The sequence below is a fragment of the Mustela putorius genome, unplaced genomic scaffold (genome assembly GCF_011764305.1).
Source record: "Mustela putorius furo isolate JIRA1106 unplaced genomic scaffold, ASM1176430v1.1 tig00537227_pilon_pilon_pilon, whole genome shotgun sequence".
Classification (NCBI taxonomy): Eukaryota; Metazoa; Chordata; class Mammalia; order Carnivora; family Mustelidae; genus Mustela; species Mustela putorius.
This window is the reverse complement of record NW_025422368.1, coordinates 10739540-10763025: the sequence shown is the minus strand read 5'-3', so window position 1 is coordinate 10763025 and position 23486 is coordinate 10739540. Positions and strand designations below refer to the sequence as shown.

Here is a 23486-nt window from a genome sequence, read left to right as displayed (position 1 = left end):
TCAAATGTTCAGTGTTATTTCACATACATTACTTTATTCAATCCTCACAACATCATAGATAGGTAAGTCATAATAACAGTTTTCCAAATAAGCTAAGAGCTTAGCATTGGCGTCAGAGAGAGTTGAACTTACATCTAAGTCCTGTATTTAATAGCTTTGTGATCTTGGACAGGTAAATAATCTTTCAAAGTCTATATTCCTTATGCAAAATGAAGCAATTAATGTTATTTATCTCATAGGATTGGTTTGAGAATTGAGTGTATGAATGTAATAATGTAATTATAACCCCCTGATATATTTTAATTATCATCATCACCTATTTCTTTTTCATTGTCTCGTAGTCATTATCATTATTTCAGAGATCAAGAAATTGAGCCTGAGAGAGTAACTGTCTTTTCCAAGTACACATGAGTAAGTAGTATGAGCCACAACTAGAGACCAGTTCCTTTCTTTCTTTTGACAAGGTCTTCTTTTTAAATATATGAAGAGTTTTTCTCAATGAATAGATTTTGACTCATAATCTTCTAGGGCTATGGTAGTTAAATTTATCTAAGAGAAATTACATCTGGGTATTAGGTGGCATTTAAATACGCTTGGATGCACTTTCAAAGTGTCATTCTTTCTTGTTGAATTTTAAGAAAAGACATAGGCGCAGCCTTCCCTGTATAATTATTTATGCACGTGGAGACAAGTAGCTGGAGCAAATTTTCTTTTAAGGCTAATTTTGGTTTTCTAATTCAGTGAGCATTTTCCGGTGAATAGACATTCCACAGAAGCCTAGGTTTATTTTCCAGTTTGGATGGATAATGATTTTAGTTGATCTTAATTATCTTAGATATCAAGAGCTAAACATTTTTTTTTTATAGCTGGCTTGGAAATCTTTCCAATAAGCAATTATTTTAAGGTCCCAAGAATTCTTAGTTTCTAGACCTATATTATTTTTCTGTTGCTGCATAACAAATTACCACAAACTTAGTATCTACCCCCCACTTATTGCCTTAAAGTTCTGTAAGTCAGACATCTGCCAAGATATGGCTAGATTCACTGCTCAGGCTTAAATCAAGTTGCCAGCTGGCTGCATTCTCATCTGGAGCATAGGGCCATTTCCCAAACTCCTTCTGTTGTTGACAGAATTTAGTTCCTTATAGCTACGGGACTGAGGTTCCCATTTTCTTGCTGTGTCTGTCGGGATTGCTCTCAGCTACTAGAGATGCCTCATATTCTTGTCCCCTAACCCCCTCCATGTCAGCAATAGAAAACCTCCCTCTCACATTTCATATCTCGTCAACTGTCTCTACTTCTCCCAACCAAAGAAAACTCTGCTTTTAAAGTGTTTCCATGATTAGGTTGGGTCCACCCAGATAATATCCCTTTTGAGTAACCCAAGGTCAATTTAGTAATCTTAATTAAATCTTCAAAATTTTTTCTTGAAATATAAGAGAACATAATCACAAGAGAGATATCTTAACATAGCCATAGGTTCGGCCCAATCCCATGGGGAGAAGATTATACGGGGCAAGAATCATTGGCCACCATCTTAGAATTTTACCTACCATAAGAGCCTGAGGATGTAGGACAAATAAACATAGGCTTCTGAAGCTATCTGAATATCTGTCTCATCTCATCAACTTTTGTTCTCAAACCAACTCTCTCCCCAACTTTCTCTTCCCATAATTGTCCTCCAAGTTCAGCATAAATTTCATTAACTTTACTTTGAAATATATTTTGTATGTTTTCTCTGCATGCTTATAATTTAGTTATAGCCATATTATCCATGCATTACTGCAATAATCTATTTTCTACTCTTTCTTGATCTGAGCTCTTGTGTCTTTCCAGGACTGAAACCATCCTGCAAAACTATGTCTATGAAGGATATACTAATTTAAGGACAATCAATAGGGTTTCTTTTCTATAGCATCAAATCAAACCTTTATTGGAAACTTTTAAGGCCATTAACAATATGGTCTCACCTATAAACCACCAGCCTTATTTCTGCTTCCTACCCAACCCATATTCCCTATTTTTTGCCCTATCTAGACTGGTTTCTGCATTGCCTCACAATACATTATGATTCCTAACAGTTTTTTCCTCTACCTAAGATGATCCTTTGTCTTGAACTTTTTTTTCTCTTCCCTCAAGGCAAGAAGTAATTCTAGTGCCACCTTAAGACTTTTCTTTATTCCTGATTATAGTTTGATATATGATATATGATAGCCTTCTCTCCTTCATTAGATTAGAGCTTATTTCCCTAACTGTGTTATAAAGTACTCAAGGGTAGATATATTCGTATCTTAGAATTTTATGCTGATATGTACTTGTCCCTCAAAATATACATCCTGATTACTTTTTCTTAATAAAGAAATGATTAAGTCAAAGTCAAAATCTATTACTGAGATATATATGTCTACAAAACAAGTGGATTTAAAGTGGCTGCTCTCTGTTCATAAAACATACCAGAAAATTGGAGCATTAAATATCTTTGCTTGAGATATTTAGGTAAACTCCAGTGACACTGCCAATTACTTGGCTCATTGCCACCAAGTGGTTTTAAACTGAATTATATAAATAATGCCTCAATTTTCTCTTTTTTTGCTAATAGAGATCCTAGGAGCAGAACACACATTAGGTCCATATCTCAGTTTACAGAAAAATATCTGAAATTATATTTACATCCAATTTTGCAATTTTCAGAAGACTCTTGTTTTGAAGAAAGGAATGCCTTTAACAATAGTCCATCTTTAATCTTTATCTCCTAAAACCTCCATGTGGTATTTGTAATTTTTGGCCATCAATTCATTATTGAAATTATCTTTCTCTCTGGCTTCTATAATATTGTTTTCTTCTGGATCTCTTTATATATCACTTCATATATCTCTGGCCTTACCAGTCTCCATCCTTCTCTAGATACACCATAAAAATAGGTGATTTTCAAGATTCTGTTCTTGATATTCCTATTATCTTTTTCATTTTTATGTTTTTACCTGAAAAATCATATTCATCTCTGTGATTTTAACAGTTACTTATATTTTAACATTCACTTGTAATTCAGAATGTGACTTTTCTTTGGCTCAGATTCCTATCCCCAACTATAGATATCCTGTAGCCTCTTCAACTCAACGGTGTGTTTGAAACAGAATTCATAATATTTCATTTCTGCTTTCTTTCATATTTCTCACTTCAGTTAATGGCATCACAGTCCTCTTAGTCACACAGTTTAGAAACTGCAAACATCTGCCACTTTTCCCCCATGCTTCACTACCCACGCACCGCCATTTCCACATTGTTTCAAATTGGTCTTTTGCCTACAATATTCTTTCCACTGTAGAAACCTGTTCATCTTTTGGGTCTAATTTCATTAACCCTCCCAGCTTCTTTGCACACCTGAAAATGATTCCATATTCCTGCAGACTTCCATAGCATCATGGTTCGTAACTTTGGATATAATTGTCTCATATATATAAGCATCCTTCAACTTGCAACAAATTCCTTTAAGGCAGATTGTTCCTCTGTCCCTTCAATTTAGCTCTGTGCCTTTGGCACAATAAATGCTCAACACTTGTTTCTGAAATTCTCTGTGTCCCTGCATGCATTACAATATAACTTTCTTATTCAAAAGACAATAACCTTTTCTCAATCTTATACATTACCTGAAGTAGCATTTTCTGTCAAGGGACTTTCTAAATTCTTGATGAAACTACACTCTCTCTGTAGCTTCAAAATTCTTCAGCGGGTTGACCAGATAATGTTGATGATCTGCTTTGTAATGCTGGTAATTAACTACTAATTAAATTAAATTTACAAGTCAGTCCTTTGTTCACTAGTGCTGGCATGTTCTTCCCGTTTTTGAGAGAGGCAGTGTTTTGTTTTTTTTCCAGTTTGTCCTGAATTATTCTTATAAATGAAAGATTCTTCACAAATTTCTAAGAGAAACTAACGATGTATCTGCAGTAATAAAACTTTAGATAATTTTCAAAATCCCTTCCTTTAGAATTCAAGACTGAAGTATGTCTCTTATCAGTCTTAATACTAATATTTTGATCTTCCATTGTGACATGACATTACTTCCTTTAAATATTTTTGTACAACTTTAGGGAATTTTTCTGTTCCTATTTTCTATTTTCATCTTCTTTCATAAGGAAAGCATTTTATGTTCATAATATCTGCTTTTCTAATCATTATATCACATGTTTATGATAATTGGAAAGATTTTTTTTCTTCCAAGGGTACTTGTAGAGAGTTCTGGAAGCATTCCTCCCAATGGACAGTCTCCTGATGATATATCCTTTTTCAGAGATATTTGAGATGATGCTCAAAATATAGTCAGGCCTTGGTTTTGACTTATGTAAACATCTTAGCTTCAACAAAGTCACAAAATTTTACTCAAACCTTTATATTAACCTCATATCTAAATACATCCTATTTTTAAAACCAAAGAAAGCATACTTTCATCCTGCTCATCCCTACTTGACAAGACCCTAGTCTGTCTTATTTTTTTAAACCAAATCTAACAACAGGAGAAGATACAAGTTGACATGTTAAGTTTAACATTTCTGCTTTGTATTTGTAAAAGTCAAAATACACTTGGAGTATCATAGCTATCATTTTATTTTTCATTAGCCAATAGTGAGTGTCATTCTTCCTGGCATTAGCTGTAGTTGATGTGTCTATATCTGTAGTCTTACCTTTATTATCATTTTCATTACTGAACTGGTAGTAATATTTTATACCCAGGGCAACAATTACTAAAGTATGTCTCATATGTTGTCCTCTATTAAACTGATGAATGATTTCATATGTATAAGATAATTCACTAGTAAGAAAAAATTGCACTAGTGATTTGCTAAGAGACACAGAAGATTAACATGCCCATTTGGTTTATCCATCCTAATTTTTGTTTGTTTGTTTGTTGGGTTTTTTTGGTATTGCATTGGCTTCTTTCTTTAGAAGCTCCACAAACACTGGAAGAAATGCTATCAATTGCAGTAACATTTGGGCTTGGTGAAGGGTGAGGAACAAACATTATCTCCTCCAGGTTAAATAAATTCACTTATTTATTCAATTGTATTTTAAGGGTCAATAATATGCCAGTCCTTGGTATAAGTAGTAAACAATACATCCCATATCCTCCACTTTATAGTCTGCTTAATATTATTTTCCTAAAACATATGTTCTACTCAACACCTTAAAGTGCCTTAAAGTATGAGGCACAAATGTCTTCTCCTGAACAAGACTACCTATGCTTTATATCAATAGCATACTTTCAAGTACCTCTGGGTAAACTGACATCACTCAGACATAAGTAGAAGAATTCAAGCCACTAAAAAAACATGTCCACCTCTTATAACTAGATGACTGATCCCCAGGATCCTGCTTAAACTGCAGTGATTTGACATTGGAGAAATCCAAGGGGCATTGTTTATATTATTTAGGCTGTCAGGACACTGCGCACATAAATTAAAATCTGCATGGCCAAATTCTCCAACCCAGATCCATCTTTTTCAGGCTACTTCTTTCTTGGCCTTTCAGGAACAAGAGTTGCTAGATTATTGCTCATCTCTATCTGTTGGCACTTTCTGAGCTCCTGTTGTGGTCAGAATCAGGGCACTTCTCTTCATAGAATAACAGAGAGATATGAAGATAAATAATACATAAATATTTGGCTTAATGGACAATGTTAGAATCTAATAATTTCCTTTGCAGACTCCAGATCCCAACAAAAACAAGTTGAGTTGGGACGCCTAGGTGGCTCAGTTGGTTAAGCAGCTGCCTTCGGTTCAGGTCATGATCCCGGCGTCCTGGGATCGAGTCCCACATCGGGTTCCTTGCTTGGCAGGAAGCCTGCTTCTCCCTCTGCCTCTGCCTGCCACTCTGTCTGCCTGTGCTTGTTCTCGCTTCTATCTCTATGACAAATAAATAAATAAAATCTTAAAAAAAAACAAAAACAAGTTGAGTTAATAACTGCATCTCCTTTTTCAGGGATTCTATCTTAACAAATATGTTCAGTTTGGCCAAGAATGGACAGTGACACTTACTTTAAAAAAGCCATATGGAGACTCTGTGCTCTTTTACTAGGTCACTTAGCACACTTTACATTTGTATTCTTTGGTGCTTCCTGACCTCAAGAATAGGAGACCAGAAGGACACTAAACCATTCATTTCCTTATCAACTTCCTAAAGAGAAAACTTCACTTCATTGCTTGGCTGCAGTTGTGAGTAAACTTACACATTTCAGGATGGGAACTGGCCTGAGGATCCAAGTGGTGATGGTCTCATATCATTGCAGGGGTGGGGTGCCTGGGTGGCACAGTTGGTTAAGTGCCTGACTCTTGGCTCAGTCTTGGCTCAATCTTGGCTCAGTCATGCAATCTCAGAAGGGTGATATGGAACCCCACGTCGGGCTCCATGCTCAGAGTGGAGTCTGCTTCAGGTTCTCTTCTTTCTCCCTCTGTCCCTCCTACTCATGCATTCTCTCTCTCTCTCTCTCTCCCTCTGTCTAAAATAAATAAATCTGTTAAAAAAAAAGAGAGAAATTGCACTGGCAACATTGATAATTAAAACAAGCAAAATGAAAGGCATTGGCATTCTCTCATGGCCATCTGTGACTTCTTTGTGCTGGTACTTAGTGTTCAGAGGGGAACTGGATGTTTGAATTGGCTCTCAGTTTTGCATGAAAAGTGAAGAAAAGCATTTTTCTACTAATACCTGCTTGTATTTTTTCTCTCTAAACAATGTGGTTAGAAGTATAATATTAAATCATTTTAAATTCCATTTCTATGCCACATTTCATTTCATATATTTAACACCTTGAAATATAATACCTTAATTGTGACATTACATTTACTATCTTGAGCCAAGCATTCTTTTTTTGTAGTGGTAACCTTAAACCTTTAATTTTTAATAGGATTCCCAGATTTTTATTTTGCTATGAGAAATAATGAAACATGATCTGACTTGTTTTAGTTAAGTTTCAAGATTTTGTAAAAAGAAATAGAAGTGATTTTTATTTCCTTTTAGATGTTACCATAATTGTGCAGTATGATCAAAAATGCATGTAATATTCATGACCAGAATAAAAGATTATAAACATTTTAGGGTATGAATATAACAAATATATTAAAACACAGAAATCATAATTATGTTGAATCACATGTAATGCTATCTTTAGTAGTATAAAACATGGTCAAATTTTGACAAGTTTATTTGGCTCAACGTATATTAGGAGATTTTCTATATTCCTGCTGCCTAGTTTTATTAAGATAAAATTGTGTGATAGTAACTCTAAGTGTATTAGACCTTAGAAGCATATGTAAGTCCTTCTCTGTTTTCACTTAATGCCAGCTTTCAGGCTATTTGACTATGCAATAAGTGTATCTTAAAATGGTTATGAATAGAAGAAGGAAAATAATATTAACTAATTTAGTTACTTAAAATCAAAGTTCAGTAATTTTAAAAACCCAGAAATTATGGTGAAGAAGTCGTTAGGACTATGAGTTAAACCACGTTTGGGGGATTATCTGTATTTACTTACACGTTCTACTCTGTCTCTTATCACCCAATATAATGGATATTTAAGTAGGATGTAAAAAGAGTATGTTTTCAGATAAGATCAAGATGATATTATATTTTTAGAATATAGCTAAAGAAAGAAAGTGCTTTGCTATAGGCTGAGTCCTTCTCAGGCTCAGTAGTTGGTCATCACAGTTGTCACCGGCAGTCTGTGTGACATGAGCAAATCCTTTAACCTCTGTGGAAACATTTTTTTTGGTGCACTTTACCAATGACTCTTAGTGTACACACAAAATTTATACTTCCTTGCCAATAATTTGGTGGTTCCCAGGAGCCCACTCAGAGGCTGGGAACCATTGGATTACAAAAGCTCTGTTAACCCTTCTTGGTTTCACATTCTAACTATTCTTTTGTTGCTGCTGTAAGAGTTGTTTGTTTGTTTATTTGTTTGTTTTATTAATTTATTTTTAGAGAGAGAGTGTAAGAGAGAGGACAAGTGGGAGAGGCAGAGGGAGAAAGAGACAGAATCTCAATCAGGCACCTCCCTGAGCAGGGAGTCCAATGCTAGGCTTGATATCATGACCTTGAGATGATGATCTGATCTGAAATCAAGAGCCAGATGCTTAACCAACTCCATCACCCAGCTCCCCCTACTTTTTAAAAGACTCTTATCAATCTAAAAGGAATCAACAATTGAGGAAAAGCAAACAAACTAGAAATCTGAAAACATGAAATTGAGACTAACCACTCAAGCTGATAATTATGTATGAGTTCTTTTCATTTGACTGGTAGCCAGAAACCAGAGACAGTGAAATTGATGAGCCAGTGTGTCCTACTGGTGTTGGCTGTAGTGTGAAAGGAAATAATCCAGATAATTGTTTAATTGGATGCTACTTAAAAGAGAAGCTGGAACTCCCCAAGAATCATGGTCCAGAGTAAACATCTTTTCAATCATATTGGTTAAATAAAAACCCAAGGATGTTGTATTGATGGCCAGCATTTTTGAGGTTCAATACTGAAAATATTCCTTTTAAATATTCCCTGCCAGTTCTTGTCAGGCTCTGTCAGTTTTACTTTTCAATGTTAAGTATTTTTGGATGATAATTTTCCAATATTTTACTTGTAGTGGAAAAAGAAAATAAATCAAATCCTTAGCTACACAGTTACAGAAGGATAATATTCAAGAGCTTCCTATGAGAGGCAATTCATACGAAGGTGACACAGATCATCATAAGACAGCCTGGATGAGAATCATTTTATATCATTTATATTTTACATTTTGTTACTTATAAAGTCTGTAACCCAGGTGAACTTTCTGTGACTCAGTTTCTGCACTTGTAAATTGGGGGTGGTGATAATAGGGTTGTAGTAAGGATTATACAAGTTAATTTGTGTAAAGTGCTTATACCAATGCCTGGCAATTATAAGTGGCACAAAATGCGAATAATGTTTGCTACCATTACTGTTTCTTTTGTAGCAGTTTCACATAAAAAAAAAAGTGTTTTTGTATATTCTAACTGAGTCATGACTCTTTTTAAAACTGGTGTTCTGACTGAATTATCACGGAATGGTAAAGTCTACAAGTCTTCTTTACCAGAAGCGACTGAGAAAAACAAACCATGTGCAATACATTTCCTTCTATAGCTCTATCTAGAGAGGGGGCTAAATATAATTTTGGAGGTGGAACAACCAATTAATGTATTTCAGTCACTCTTTTTCCTTTCTTTTTTCCAATTGCTTGAGACTTTATTTTAAGGGCTCTTTCTCTGAGCTGTATGCCTTCATATTTAATGATTGCTATTTTAATTCTTTTCATAGTAGTAAATATTAAATATCAGGCAGAATACTTCCTTTAATTTCTATTTGGAGTAATAAAATATTACCAGTAACTTTTTCCTTGATATCTGTAGCAATACTCTATCAAAGCAGAAGTACTTCATAAAGCCAGGAAAACTTCTATGAAAAGTGCTTAGAGTATTATATATTGGATAATTGAAAATATATCAAATAAAACAAATATCCAAGAGATGAACTTGGGAAGCTTTCACACAACGGGCATGATAAATTTGAAGTACCAAAAAGTTTTAATGATTAATTTTAATGATTGTATTCACAATGAGATTATTAGCATGAATAAGAATAACTCTTTTGTAAATCTTGAAAGAGGTGAGGTTTCCGATAGCTTAGCAAACACTTATTCCAAACTTCCAGATTTTGACACCTAAAAATGTGCCTTTGAATATTTAATTTTACATTATCAGTTTATATATTTAGACTAATGGAGTAACTAATTAAGACTAATTAGAGTATGAACTCCAGTGTAATCAACTGTCCTCACAAAATGAGATCCAGGTATATCTCAGGAAAAGTACAGGGGTGATATTAAAAAATATTAAACTGTAGATTTCTGGAGAAGGTGGTGGAGTAGGAGGATCCTAAGCTCAGTTCATCTTATGGATATAACTAGATAACACCCACCTCAGTGTGTGTAACCCAGAAAATGACCTGAAGACTGGCAGAACAGACTCCACAACTAAATATAGAGAAGAAGCCACATCAGAGAGGTTAGAAAGGGTGGAGATGTGGTCTGGGGCCAAAGGGACCTGCATAATTATCCCTAAGAGGGAGTGACACAAGGACATGGTGAAGGGAGAGGAGCAGATGCTCACACCAAGCACCCCAAGCACCAGGGATCCAACTGGGGAAGAAAAATTTCTATAACATTTGTCTTTGAAAATCAGAGGGGCCTAACAATCAGTAGGACTTAAGATCTGGAACATTAAAAATCAGTGGGCTAGGCTCTGGGAGGACAAGGAGGGCAGAGTCCCCACCTATAAAGAGACAGCACAACAAACAGTCCTGCTGAGATATAGCAGAGCCTGGGGTACACAGGCAGGGGATTTATTTACTAGTCTCAGAGCATGTTCTGGAAGGACAGGGATCTTTGGGAGACTCCTCTAGGAAAAAAAGAACTGTTAGGCACCATTTCCTTCCATGGTCCCCCAGCCTAGATATATGGACACTTTCAAGAACCAGCACAAAGCAATACTCTCCACCTAGCTTGCTAATAGTGCCTACCACCCATGCTCACATCTGTGGATCTGACCCCTCTAACCCAGTTGGCCTAGCAGGAGTTTACCCTGATGGCTGCAGGTCCCCTTGCTCAGTAGATGAGGATGGACTTTGGTGGCACCACATGTTATGCCTCCTCCAACATGCCTTTGGTCACAGCCCATTCAAACTGATGCCACAAGATTGGCAGTAGGCAAACAGCCCCCCAAAAGCCAATACCACTCCAAAGTCTCCTACCACCAGGAGAGGAGAAAATAACCACACATATTAATCTAACTATAGGCCCTTCCACCAGTGAAAGTTTCTCAAAGGACAGCACAGGTAAAGCACCCTGTAGTTCAGTGCTACTGCATTTCTGGCAAATGCTTGATCTGACTTAACTCCAGCCCAACGCTGGCCCACTAAAAACACAGAGACCCAACCCTGTCCACAATAGACAAAGCCATTGCAGATGAATGGATTGAAGGCAGATGTGGCTCAGCTAAAACAGTAGGGCCCATGCAGCATGCACAGAGGATTCCCCTGAAGTTCTAGGTTCTGGTGAACAAGGGAAACTGCACAGCAGGGCAAGACCTCTTCCTCATAAGGCCACTAAACTCAAGTGCAGGAGATATAGCTGACTGCTAACACACAGAATCAGACAGAGTGTTAGACAATATGAGGAGACAGAGGAATGTGTCTCAAATGAAAGGACAGGACAGAATCACAGCAAAAGAGCTAGACAAAATGGAAATAAATAGTAATAAAGTAATGGTCATAAAGATATTTGCTGGATTTGAGAAAAGAATGGAAGACCTCATTGAGATCTTCAACAAAGAGATAAAAAACATAAAAAAAAAATTTTTTTAAAAAGAGATAGAAAATATCAAAAAGAACCAGTCGCAGATGAAAGACTCAGTAACTGAAATTAAAAATACATTACATAGAATAAATAGTAAGCTAGAGCAAAAGAATGGATCAGTGACCTTGAGGACAGAGTAATAAAAAGAAATCAAGTTGAACAAGAAAGACAAAAAATAATAACAAATGAAAATAGACTTAGGGAACTCAACAACACTATCAGGTGTAATAACATTTGAATTATAAGAAACTAGAAGAAAAAGAGAAAGTAGGAAGCAGAAAATTTATTTGAAGAGATAATAGCCAAAAAGTTCACAAATCTAGGGAAGGAAACAGATATCTAAATCCAGGAGACACAGAGAGCCACCAAAAGAATCAGCCCAAGAAGGCCCAATACCAATAGTCATTAAGATGACAAAAGGTAGTGAGCAATAGAGAATTTTAAAAGCAGCAGGAGAAAAAAAAAAAAAAGTCACATACAAAGGAAACCCCATAAAGTTTTCAGCTGATTTTTCAGCAAAAACTTTGTAGGACAGATGGGAATGGCATCATATACTCAAAGTGTTGAGAGGGAAAAACCTGTTACCAAGAATAGTCTATCCAACAATGCCATCATTCAGAATAGAAGGAAAGATAAAGAATTACCCAAACAAAAGTTAAAGGAATTAATGAGCACCAAATCTGACCTACAAGAAATATTAAATATTTGTCTGTCAAATAAATAAATAAAATCTTTAAAAAAAAACACAGAAAAGTAGGAAATACTAAAGCATTTGAATTAAGTATATCTATAAAAATCAGTCAAGAGAATCACAAAATAAAAGGATGTAAAATAGTACACATTATACCTAAACATGGAGGGGAGAGGAGTAAAGAATGAGTTCAAATTTAAGTGACCCTCAATTTAATATAGGCTTCTAGATGCATAAGATTTTATATATAAACCTAATGGTAGCCACAAATTAAAAAACAACAATATGATAGATATGCAAAAAATGAAGAGAAAGGAATCTAAGTATATCACCAAAGAAAGCCAGCAAACTGTGAGAGAAGAGAACAAGAGAAGGAAGGAACAGAGAAGAAGTACAAAAACAGGTAATGAAATGCACTAAGTACATACCCATCAATAGTTACTTTGAATGTGAATGACCTAAGTGTTCTAAACAAAAGACATTGGTAATGGAATGGATAAAAAAGCAAAAACTATCCATAAGCTGCCTACAAGGCAATGCGGATTGAAAATGAGAGAAGGAAAATAATTTATCATGCAAATGAAAGTCAAACTTCACTATTTGCAGATGACATGATACTATATAAGGAAAACTTTAATAACTTCACCAAAACACTACCAGAACTGATAAATGAGTTCAGTAAGCTCGCAGGATACAAAATAAATATATAGAAATCTGTTGCATTTTTGCACTAATAATGAAGAGGCAACAGGGAAATTAAGAAAATCTCATTTACAAATGTACCAAAAATTAAAATACTTAGGAATAAACTTAACCAAGGAAGTGAAAGACCTATACTCTGAAAACTATAAAACACTGAAAAAAGAAATTGAAGAGAACACAAAAATTAGAAAGATATTCCATGCTCATGGATTGGAAGAACAAATATCGTTAAAATGACCATACTACCCAAAGCAATGTACAGACAGATTTAATGCAATCCTTATCAAAATACTAACAGCATCTTTCACAGAATAAGAACAAAGAGTCCCAAAATTTATATGGAACTACAGAAGACCCCAAATAGCCAAAACAATCTTGTAAAAGAACAAAATGGGAGGTGTCACAATCCCAGATATCAAGATACACTACAATATTATTGTAATCAAAATAGTATGGTACTGGCACAAAAAAAATGACACATAAATCAATGGAACACAATAGAGAGCCCAGAAATAAACCCAAGATTATATGGTCAATTAATCTTGGGCAAAGGAGGCAAGTATTTGCAATGGAAAAAAGAGAAGTCTCTTCAACAATTGGTGTTGGGAAAAACGGGAGAGCTACATGGAAAAGAATGAAACTGGACTACTTTCTTATACCATATACAAAAATAAACTCAAAACGGATTAAAGACCTAAATGTGAGACCTTAAGTCATAAAAATTCTAGAAGAGAGCACAGGCAGTAACTTCTCTGACATTGACTATAGGAACATTTTTCTGGATATGTCTCCTGAGGCAAGGAAAACAAAAGCAAAAATATGCTGTTGGGACTACATAAAAATAAACAGCTTTTCCACAGCAAAGGAAATAATCAACAAAACTAAAAGACAACCTATTGAGTGGGAAAAGATATTTACAAATGACATATCTGATAAAGGATTAGTATCCAGAATATATAAAGAACTGATAAAATTCAACACTAAAACCCCCCAAATAATCTAATTATAAATGGGCAGAAGAAATGAAAAGACATTTCTCCAAAGAAGACATACAGATGGGTAACATGCATGAAGAGAGGCTAGACATCACTCATCTCAGGGAAGTGCAAATCAAAACGACAATGAGCTGTCACCTCATTCTTGTCAGAATGGCTAAAATAAAAAATTCAAGAAACAACAAATGTTGATGAGGATATGGAGAAAAAGGAACCCTGGCTCACTGTTGGTGGAAGTGAAAGCTGGTACAGTGAACGTGGAAAACAGTATGGACAGTCCTCAAAAAAATTAAAAATAGAATTTCCATATGATCCATGATTACTTGTTATTTACCCTAAGAATACAAAAACACTAATTCCAAAAATATGTGCACCTCTGTGTTTATTGCAGCATTATTTACAATAGCCAAATCGCAGAAGCAACCCAAATGTCCACTGATCGATGAATGGATAAAGAAGAGGTGGTTTATACCTATACAATGGAACATTACTTAGTCATTATAAAAACAAAACAAAACAAAACCCTTGCCATTAGAAACAACATTTATGGATATAGACAGTGTAATGCTAAGTGAAATGTCAGTGAGAGAAAGATACATACCATAAGATTTCACTTGTGGAATTTTAAAAACAAAACAAATAAAATAGAGACAAACCAAAAAAGAGACTCTAAACTAGAACAAACTGATGGTTATCAGAGGGGAGATCAGTGGGGGAATGGGTGAAATAGGTGAAGGGGATTAAGAAGACAGGTATCATGATGAGCACTGCATAAAGTATAGAATTGTTGAATAGCTATAATGTACACCTGAAACTAACATAACCCTGTATAGTCACTATAGTGGAATTTAAAAAAAAAAAAAAAAAAGAGGCAGATCCAACTGGAATGTCTTTCTGGGCACTTATTCCTTTCACAATGTCTGATCCTTGGATGAAATTCTGGTCATAGAGAAGCCATCTCATCCTCATAAAGGTGAAAGTCTTATTAAGAAGAGAGGAGAAGGATGATAAAAGGAGCATTGTTCTGACTGATAACTATTGGGCCAATATATGCTATTCAGAGATATCTTATTTCATGAAATATATAAACTTTTTACTTAGGAGAAAGACAAAAAACAAAAAACAAAAACAAAAACAAATTGACTTAACCTGGAGAGAAATTTGTTTAAAATCCCTTTATTCTTATGTTTTAACATATAGTATTTGCTATTTCTTTCTACTGAATTATAATAGTTATTTAGGATTCCTCCCATGCTTAATTAACCCATTTGGATTTCTGGAAATGATCAAAGGTATTCTAAATGGTAGCTGAGATGATCTGTAATTTATATTTTGGAGATCATGTGTGAAATTCTTTTGATAGTTTGCAATTTAATAAAATTAGTAAATTGTATTAGAAATTTTTACTTTTCAAAAAAATTTTAGATATATCTTTACTATTTAAGGGGGGGTGGGTAATCTAAGAGGGGGTCCATTATTTTCATTCTATCAAAGTATAACTTGTAACAAAATAAGTTGTGAAAAGGAAACTCAGTATTTAGGTTTAGAAATCTGCTTTGTTCAACTTAAAAGAGATGGTCTAGGGTGGTCCATATTACTCTTTTTGTATCAATTATTATCAGACATCAGAGGGCAAAAACAGTTAATTTCCAAAATGGGTTTGTGTTCTTCTAAGGTGTTATTTCACTTCCATATTTTTTTTTCCATTTTTTCTTCTCTCTTTTTTAATTTCCTTTTTTCCACTTTCCTTTTCTTCTTCTTTTTTTCCTTCCTTTCTTTCCTTCCTTCCTTCCTTCCTTCTTTCCTTTCTTTCAATAAAGATTATTTTTGAAATAATTACTCTTTTTTATTTTCTCCTTTACAATTCAAACATGATCAGGTATGTTCAGGGCGGCATAGCCATGGACTTCTCATTATAGTTCCAAACAATATCCAGATACCAAGATAGCTCTGCAAGCAGAAGCTAAACTACATTATAGGCAATTCTCTGGCAGATTAAATTTTTGCACTTTCATTTACTTTTCACATTACACATTTCAGATTTACTTTGAATGTCAATATTAAAGACTAATTTGAGGAGCTCCTGGATGGCTTAGTTAAGCATCTGCCTTTGGCTTAGATCATGATCCCAGGGTCCTGAGATGGAGTCCCACGGTGGGCTCTCTGCTCAGCAGTGAACCTGTTTCTCCTTCCGCCTTCTGCTTCCCCTGCTTGTGCTCTCTCTGCCAAATACATAAATAAAATCTTTTAAAAAATAAAGAATAAAGCCTAATTTAAGGACCTGATTTTTATAAAAATCTTAATTGTTACAACTCCCAAAAACATTCGTTGACTTCCATATGATATAATTATATAAGATTGTATGGGGGTTAGAAAGATAAGAGATAATGTTGGGCCTCTAGTATCTTATAACAAGGAATGGGTAATCAAACATGGTATGACCTGGACAGGTCACTAGGTCATCTATGACCCAAGACCTATGAGGAGAAATGGCTACACTGTTGGCATGTAAGAGTGTTCCATGGAACTCCTCAGGCTGTGAGGATTATGATGGGATTGGTCTAACTAACCCTTTCTTTTATAGGACAATAATAGAATTCTAAGACTCAACTTAGTCACTCACCATCTGCGTTATGCTCTTACATAGGCATGTCTGCTACCTTCAGTAAATTAGGCACATGTAATGAGAGCTACACACCAGTGTTCTCTTGGGGACACATATTGCACTAGCCAAGGCCATTTGTAATATTGTTGTGGATAATTATTTGTTCTATAATCATTATCTTAATGTTCTTACGGGAAAATCTTGGGGTGGATGTTATCATACCTTTTTTTCATTGCTTTTGGAAGAAAGCACTTCATTTACTTCTTTGTTCGCCTTCATTTTGGCGAACATGCCTTGGCAAAGGGTACTTGGCAAAGGGTACTTGGCAAAGGGTACTTGGCAAAGGGTAGGGCACTGGATTCAGCACAGATCGCATGCAGTCTTCCCTGTCTACGTCATTAGGTCTAATGTTCTTTAATGAACGTCTTGTTCCTTGCAGGACTGTTCTCTTTACTCTGACTTCTGTGGTGGTACTTGTCATTACAACGGACTGGATCAGCTGGGATAAGCTGAATCGAGGTTTTTTGCCCAGCGATGAAGTTTCCAGAGCATTCCTGGCCTCTTTTATCTTGGTCTTTGACCTCCTTATTGTAATGCAGGTAAGTGTTTTCATGTTTCCCTTCTCTCCCTAAAGCCGCTCTATGCTTTGTTACCAATATAACTAACGCTGTATGTATATACAGTGAAAACTCCACAAAGCTAAAGAAGTGCAGAGTTTACAGTTGCTATTGATGGGGTCTTCTCTGGCCATGGTTTCATCAGTTTTACTGGGAGGATATGCCAGCTGGGCTTTTATGAAAGGAGCACCAAAAATCCATTGTATGAACACTGCAAGGTGGGCCCTGAGAAACCGTACAGCATGGTGATGTTTTCTGCCAAGGCTTCAAAACAAGGCAGAACAACAACAAAAAACCCTGTCATTTAGTAAATGAAAAGCTACAGAGATGAGCATGATATAAAGCCAGCAAAGCAGGGATAAGCAATTGCCAGAGCAACTCAGGGTTTTATAGCAGTTGAAATGGAATGATGTAAAAATGCTTTTTCTGGTTATGGAAATTATCACTTTCTTTCGGTACTCACTAGGGATCATTCCATTTTCATGTAAACAATATTTCTGCCCTGCTCAGCACCAGACTGTTTGTACAATAGCATTCCTCTAACCACTGCTACTTGGGTGATCTGCCATGGATGCTTTGGGGTCTTAGGACCCCCAAATGGAGGAATGTTCCTTTGTATGAGGCTGAAAGAAACATTAACTATTTCTTGGCACTTTATCTCGTTCATTAAATGTCCATTCATTGGCTAGACTTCTTATTGGTTTTAGGAAGCAATTTGGGGTTTTCCCCTCTGAGGCATTGTAAGTTACCAGGACAAAGGCCACAGTCGCTGATGGGAAGGTAAACACTGTTGTGTTCCAAATTTATGTGAGATTTCACAAGATGACAGATTGGTTTTCTCATTTCTAGAGGCAAAGAAGTGATATTCTTAGTATCTTAAAAGAGAATAACAGTTTTGTTTTGGTTTTGTTTTGTTTTTTTTTGCTATATAATATAGCCCAGGCATTACGTTCAAGATGGTTCCTAGAGTATATTGCTATTTTAGTGGATAACAATTTAAAATATGTTATCAACTTAAAACATTATATGAAATTGAATGTTTGTCTCACCTAAAAATTGATTTTTTAAAAAATTTTCTGTGGGCTAGTTTAGCATAGTGGACAAATTAAGAAAGCATGGTAGTTTCCATATCTGTCTCTTACTTGCTATACGATGTCCTCTGGATACTCATAAAATCAAATTTGAAACACTAATGCAATAATGCATGATGCATTACTTGTTTAGAGGCTGTTCTTATCTTCTTTCATCTAATACTCCTAAATGATACACTTCCTGGCATGACGTAACTGCTTTGGTCAAATGGCCTAGTCAAAGGTATTAGTAGCCAAATAGACCATCGTCTTTTAGATTTTTTTTTTTAATTTGTATATGTGAGAGAATACATTTCCTGACTTTGTAGCACTGTCTGTCACCTTCTACCCTCTTTTACATCGTTTTAATTATTGTTCCAATAAGGTCACTAAAATCAGAGACTCGAGAGGGAAAATGTAACATTGCAATTTACAGGTGTTATGGACTCAGTCAAAAAGTACTTAGTAAAGAGGGCTAGAAGAAAGGAAGGATAGTCAGGATTTATGCAGGCAGAGTCAGCAGGACTGGGAAGGGGAAGGCGTTCTAGATGAAAGAAGGGACATGAACATGTGGAGTCAGTCAAGTGCTCAAGTGTTCAGAGAGTAGCTCGAGCACCGAGTGACTGAAAACAGAGTTCGTGCTGAGGAATGTATCAGTTTGGACCATTTTGGCTGCAAGTAACAAATAACCCTGCCAAGCTAGCTCTATCAAAGGGAGAATATATCACTGCAATGTAAGGATGTCCTACAGAATTAAACAGGAGGGACGCAGTTCCTTTTTAGGGACACATGAAAGCAGAGACCAAAGTGTACCAGGGAACCTCGACCTAGCTTTTGTTCTCCTTCTCCCCACTCCCCCACCCCCGCCGCTTGTTTTTTTTTTAACTTCTGTTTCGTTTTCTTCTCTTATTCTAAAGCAGGATTTTGAGCTTCCCAGTTCACATGGAAGAAAGTGGCTACAGCCAGCACCTCAGAGGGAGACCACTCTCTAGTTGTCAGGCTTAATTTCACATTCCTGGGTAAAGTACTGCAAGGACTAGATCACACCCACCAGTGAAATGACTGGGCGTGAGTCCACGGAAGAGCAGAGAGACACTGGGCCTTAAAAGCCAAATTAGTTGATGTCTAATATGAGGAAGAGTCCAAAAGGAGGCCCAAGAGGTAGGGCCCTTAACTCTTTTCCTCTGTCCTTCAGTACTGAGTCAGCTGGCCAGGCCAGTAGATTTCTCTTTTGCTCTGTCTCTTGTAGCATAATCCTTTCTTCTCATTTCTCTACTTCTATTCGGTTCTGACTCTCCTCTACAACTGTAAAATAACCTCCTGTGGATACTTCTGCTTCCAGAGGTCCCCTTGTCCCATATGCTCTATGAGGCTCAGCCTCATAAACTTCCAATCTCAAATGCCATTCTGTCCATGCCTCTTCTCAGCCACAGTGACTCCACATTGTCTAAGGATAAAGTACAGACCCCAAGAGTGTGCACTCAGTGCCTCCCTGATCTGGCTCTGGCTGTTTCCTTTCTCACCTGTCTCCTAGGTTCTAGCTCTACCACAGACCAAAGGGCTTGTTGTTTGGCTTCTGACCACAGCACACTTACTCCAGATGTCTTTTTCTCTCCAAATGTGTTTCCTTCTGCTCTGTTCACCTAGACCCTGCCATTGAGCACCGTGCCAGTTCCCTCTCATGAAAACCTTGTAATCACTTCCTCCGTGGAATTCCTGCAGCACCTTTTACCTGGACTACAAATCACTACGTCACTTTTTTCCTGCTCTGTGGAGCAGGAACTGTAGCTTATAACTATATATCCCTGGAGTCTCCCTACCAGAGTCTCACATGGGCAGCAGTATGCCCAGAGTAATAACTGCTTGCTGAGGATAAAGAAGTGACATTTGAACACTGAGTCTCATGCAAACTCTGTCCCCCTTTGGGAGCATCATGTTGAAATTTTGGGAACTAGTGCATGAGCATTTAAGAAAGAGAATGAATTTTGGGAAGCAGAGCCTTGGAAGATATATATGTTCAAGATATTTAAAAATATTTAATACAAATATCCTAACAAGTCCAAAACCAACTAAAATGTGATCTGCTTTACTCCAGATTCACATATTTCAGACAAAAGAAAAATAGAAAAGTAGAAAAATTAGTGGAAATGGAGGGAATAATTTTATTAAAAGATTTTTTTCTCATTAGACTTATTTAAGTGACTTAAAAGCAATAGACTTTTCTAAAACTAGAAAAATTCGACTTACACTATCAAAAGATATTTAGTTTGGGGTTAAAAAAGAAAATAAACCTTTAGAAAATGACACTACTTCTGTAAAGATTTTACCCTAACATAGTAGGTCAATTCTGAAAACTTGTAGAAAAAGTATAGTTATTTTTATGACTATTAAGTAGGATTTTTCTATATTTATCATAAAAATCATTTGTTGTATCACATTTTTCTGTAGTCTTAGTAAAACCACTAGAACTAAAGCATAAATAGATGCTAGTAAAATATAGTATGTGACTCATATAAATCACACATTTCTACAGAACATGAGAATTGTAAAAATTCTTCTCTCTGAGGAAATCTTATCTCAAATTCTGTTTAATATTTATAATTTTGCCTTTGATTTTTTATTCCTTTAGTTCATTGCATAAGTACCTAATTTGCAGTTATGTCCCATCCATTGATCTCTCGTTAGATTGAAGAAAAGATATACCTAAATTATGTAATAGTTAAAAATGTAATGTACTGTAATCAAAGGAAAAAAAAAGGTGTCCTAGGAGTCCACCTACTCAAAAGAGAGAGAGAGAGAGGAAGAGGTCAGTGTAGACAGAATAGTAGGACAAAACTTCAAAGAAGAGATGACAGTAGAAGGATAGGCAGCTGACGTTTGAAAAGACAAAACAAAAAGACAATTTTCTCCAGCAAAGAGTAGTGTTATAATCATCATAGTAAGAATTTAGTTTTGATACATTACGTTCAGAAAAAATTGGTGAATTCTATTTTTTATTTTTTGAGGAACCTCTGTACTGTTTTCCAGAGTGGCTGCACCAGTTTGCATTCCCACCAACAGTGCATGAGGGTTCCTTTTTTTTCCACACCCTCACCAACACTTGTTATTCCTTGTCTTTTTTATTCTATCCATTCTAATAGGTGTAAGGTGATATCTTACTGTGGCTTTGATTCACATTTCCCTGATGATTATTGAAATTAAAAATAGAAATATCATATCCGATAATTCCACTATAGGTATTTACCCAAAGAGAATAAAAACACTAATTTGAAACAATCTACATACTTCTATGTTTATTGCAACATTATTTACAATATCCAAGATATGGAAGAACCCCAATGTCTAACTATAGATGAATGGATAAAGAATGTGTGTTGTATTTCACGGACTGTTACTCAGCCATGAAAACCAAATGAGTGCTTGCCATTGCAACATCTTGAATAGACTTAAGTGAAATAAGTCAGACAGAGAAAGACAAATATCCTATGATTTCATTTTATATATAGAATCTGAGAAACAAAACTAAGGGGAAAAAACCAAAAAGTAGAATTAGACCTGCAAATACAGAGAACAAGCTGATGGTTTCAGAAAGGAGGAGATGGAGATGGGCAAAATGGATGAAGCAGAGGGGACGATACAGCCTTCCAGTTATAAAATAAGTAAGTAACAGGAATAAAAAGAACAGCATAGGTAAATATATTCCATATTGTAATAACATTGTATGGTGACAAATGGTAGCTATACTTGTGATGAGAATAGTATAATGTAGAGAGTTGTTGAATCACTATGTTGTATACCTGAAAGTAATGTAACATTGTGTGTCAACTGTACTCAAGTTAAAAAAAAAATAGCCAAACCCATAGAAACAAAGAGTAGAATGGTGGTTGCCAGGTGTTGAGGGAAATAGGGAGAGGTTGATAAAAAGGTACAAACTTTCAGGTATGAGTAAGTTCAGAGGATGTAATGTACAGTATGGTGACTGTAATTAAAGATACTGTCTTGCATCCTTGCAGTTTACTAAGAGAATACATATTAAGCATTCTCATGAAAAAAGTAACTACATGAGGTAATGGAAATGTTGATTAACTTGATGGTGAGACTCATTTCAGAATGTACATATATAAAATCATCATATTGTACAGTTTAAGTACATTCTAATTTTATCAATTTCACCTTAATAAAATTGGAAAAATACTGTTTAAAGAATGACATAAAAAAGTAAACAAAACATTTACAAATTCATTCCTACTGTACATCACATCAGGTGCTGGAGACTCAGGACAGAGGGAAAGGAAAAAAAGATTAATGATACAGTCCACAGGAGTTTGTTATCACAAAGGAATTCATAATCTAATAGAATAAATATGAGTAGAAAAGATATTTTAGGAAAACTGTCTTTAGAAGAACTTTTTATTGAGGTAAAAAGCAAATATTACTACTTTTGTCACTTTTAAAATTCATCTCCCCTACCCTCCTAAGATTTAGTTGCTGTTATGAAGGCTTTAAAATAAAGGAACTTCGTCTTGATAACATAAAGAACATTAAAAAATTAAAAAAAAAAAGAACATTCTGTGCTTTTTAACTAGATAGGAAGAAAGAGAATGAGAGAAGAAAGAGAAGGACTAGTTGGGGGGTTTGGGGAAGGGGAGCTAGGGAGGAGGAGAGATGTGGAGCCAGAAAGATGGGTATAAGTGGGGATAACTTGAGGACCCAGTAAAATTCTCCAGTGTGGATGGATGGGTAGAGAGAGGTGCAATTAATCAATGGTAATGATCATGGAGATTGATCAAGGGTTATATCTCTTGTTAAGTTTCCATGCAGTCTTTGTCTCTCCTAAATATTTTACATAATTAAACCCTAGGGGATTAGTGCAGGGAATATTAAAAGCTGTTGAGTTTTACAACTGGATCAGTGTAGTCTAGCATTAAGATAGCATCTGCTGAACAGAGTGCCCAGGAGGCAGAGGAAGCTGTGAGAAGCTAAGTTTCTGGGAATTTATAGGTAAGTACAGAAAGGTGTGTCCTTGAACCTCTTCTCTTTAGCATCCTCTCCTCTAGAAAGTTTCTCCTCATCACCTACTGTTATGTGTGCCTTTTAGATTTATGTATACAAATAGGTACATAATATAAAACATACATATATAGTATCAGCTTCATGTGCTTCAAGGAGATGAAAGAAGTTTTCTAGAAGAGAGACTTTTAAAGAGAAGAAGAAGTTTCAAGGATTGTATTTTGGTGAATCCTCACACTGTTGATAAATCTTTTCAATACTTCTCTTTCTTGTAATTTACCTACTTACCTGTCTAGTACCTTCATATTTATTTACTTACATATTTCCAGTAACATGTGAGCTGCTCAAGGAGAAAAACATGTTTTTTCAATTTTTTC

The 23486-nt window shown here is 35.6% G+C and overlaps 1 protein-coding gene across 2 annotated transcripts in view; it reads left to right on the top strand.

Moving 5' to 3' along the window:
• The window catches only part of TMEM117 (transmembrane protein 117), a 475005-nt gene that overhangs the window by 377288 nt on the left and 74231 nt on the right, over window positions 1–23486 (top strand). For both annotated transcript variants that reach the window (XM_045073000.1, XM_045073001.1), the window contains one exon: window positions 16852–17011. In XM_045073000.1, the coding sequence (XP_044928935.1) occupies window positions 16852–17011 (160 nt within the window). The remainder of the gene's footprint in view (window positions 1–16851; window positions 17012–23486) is intronic.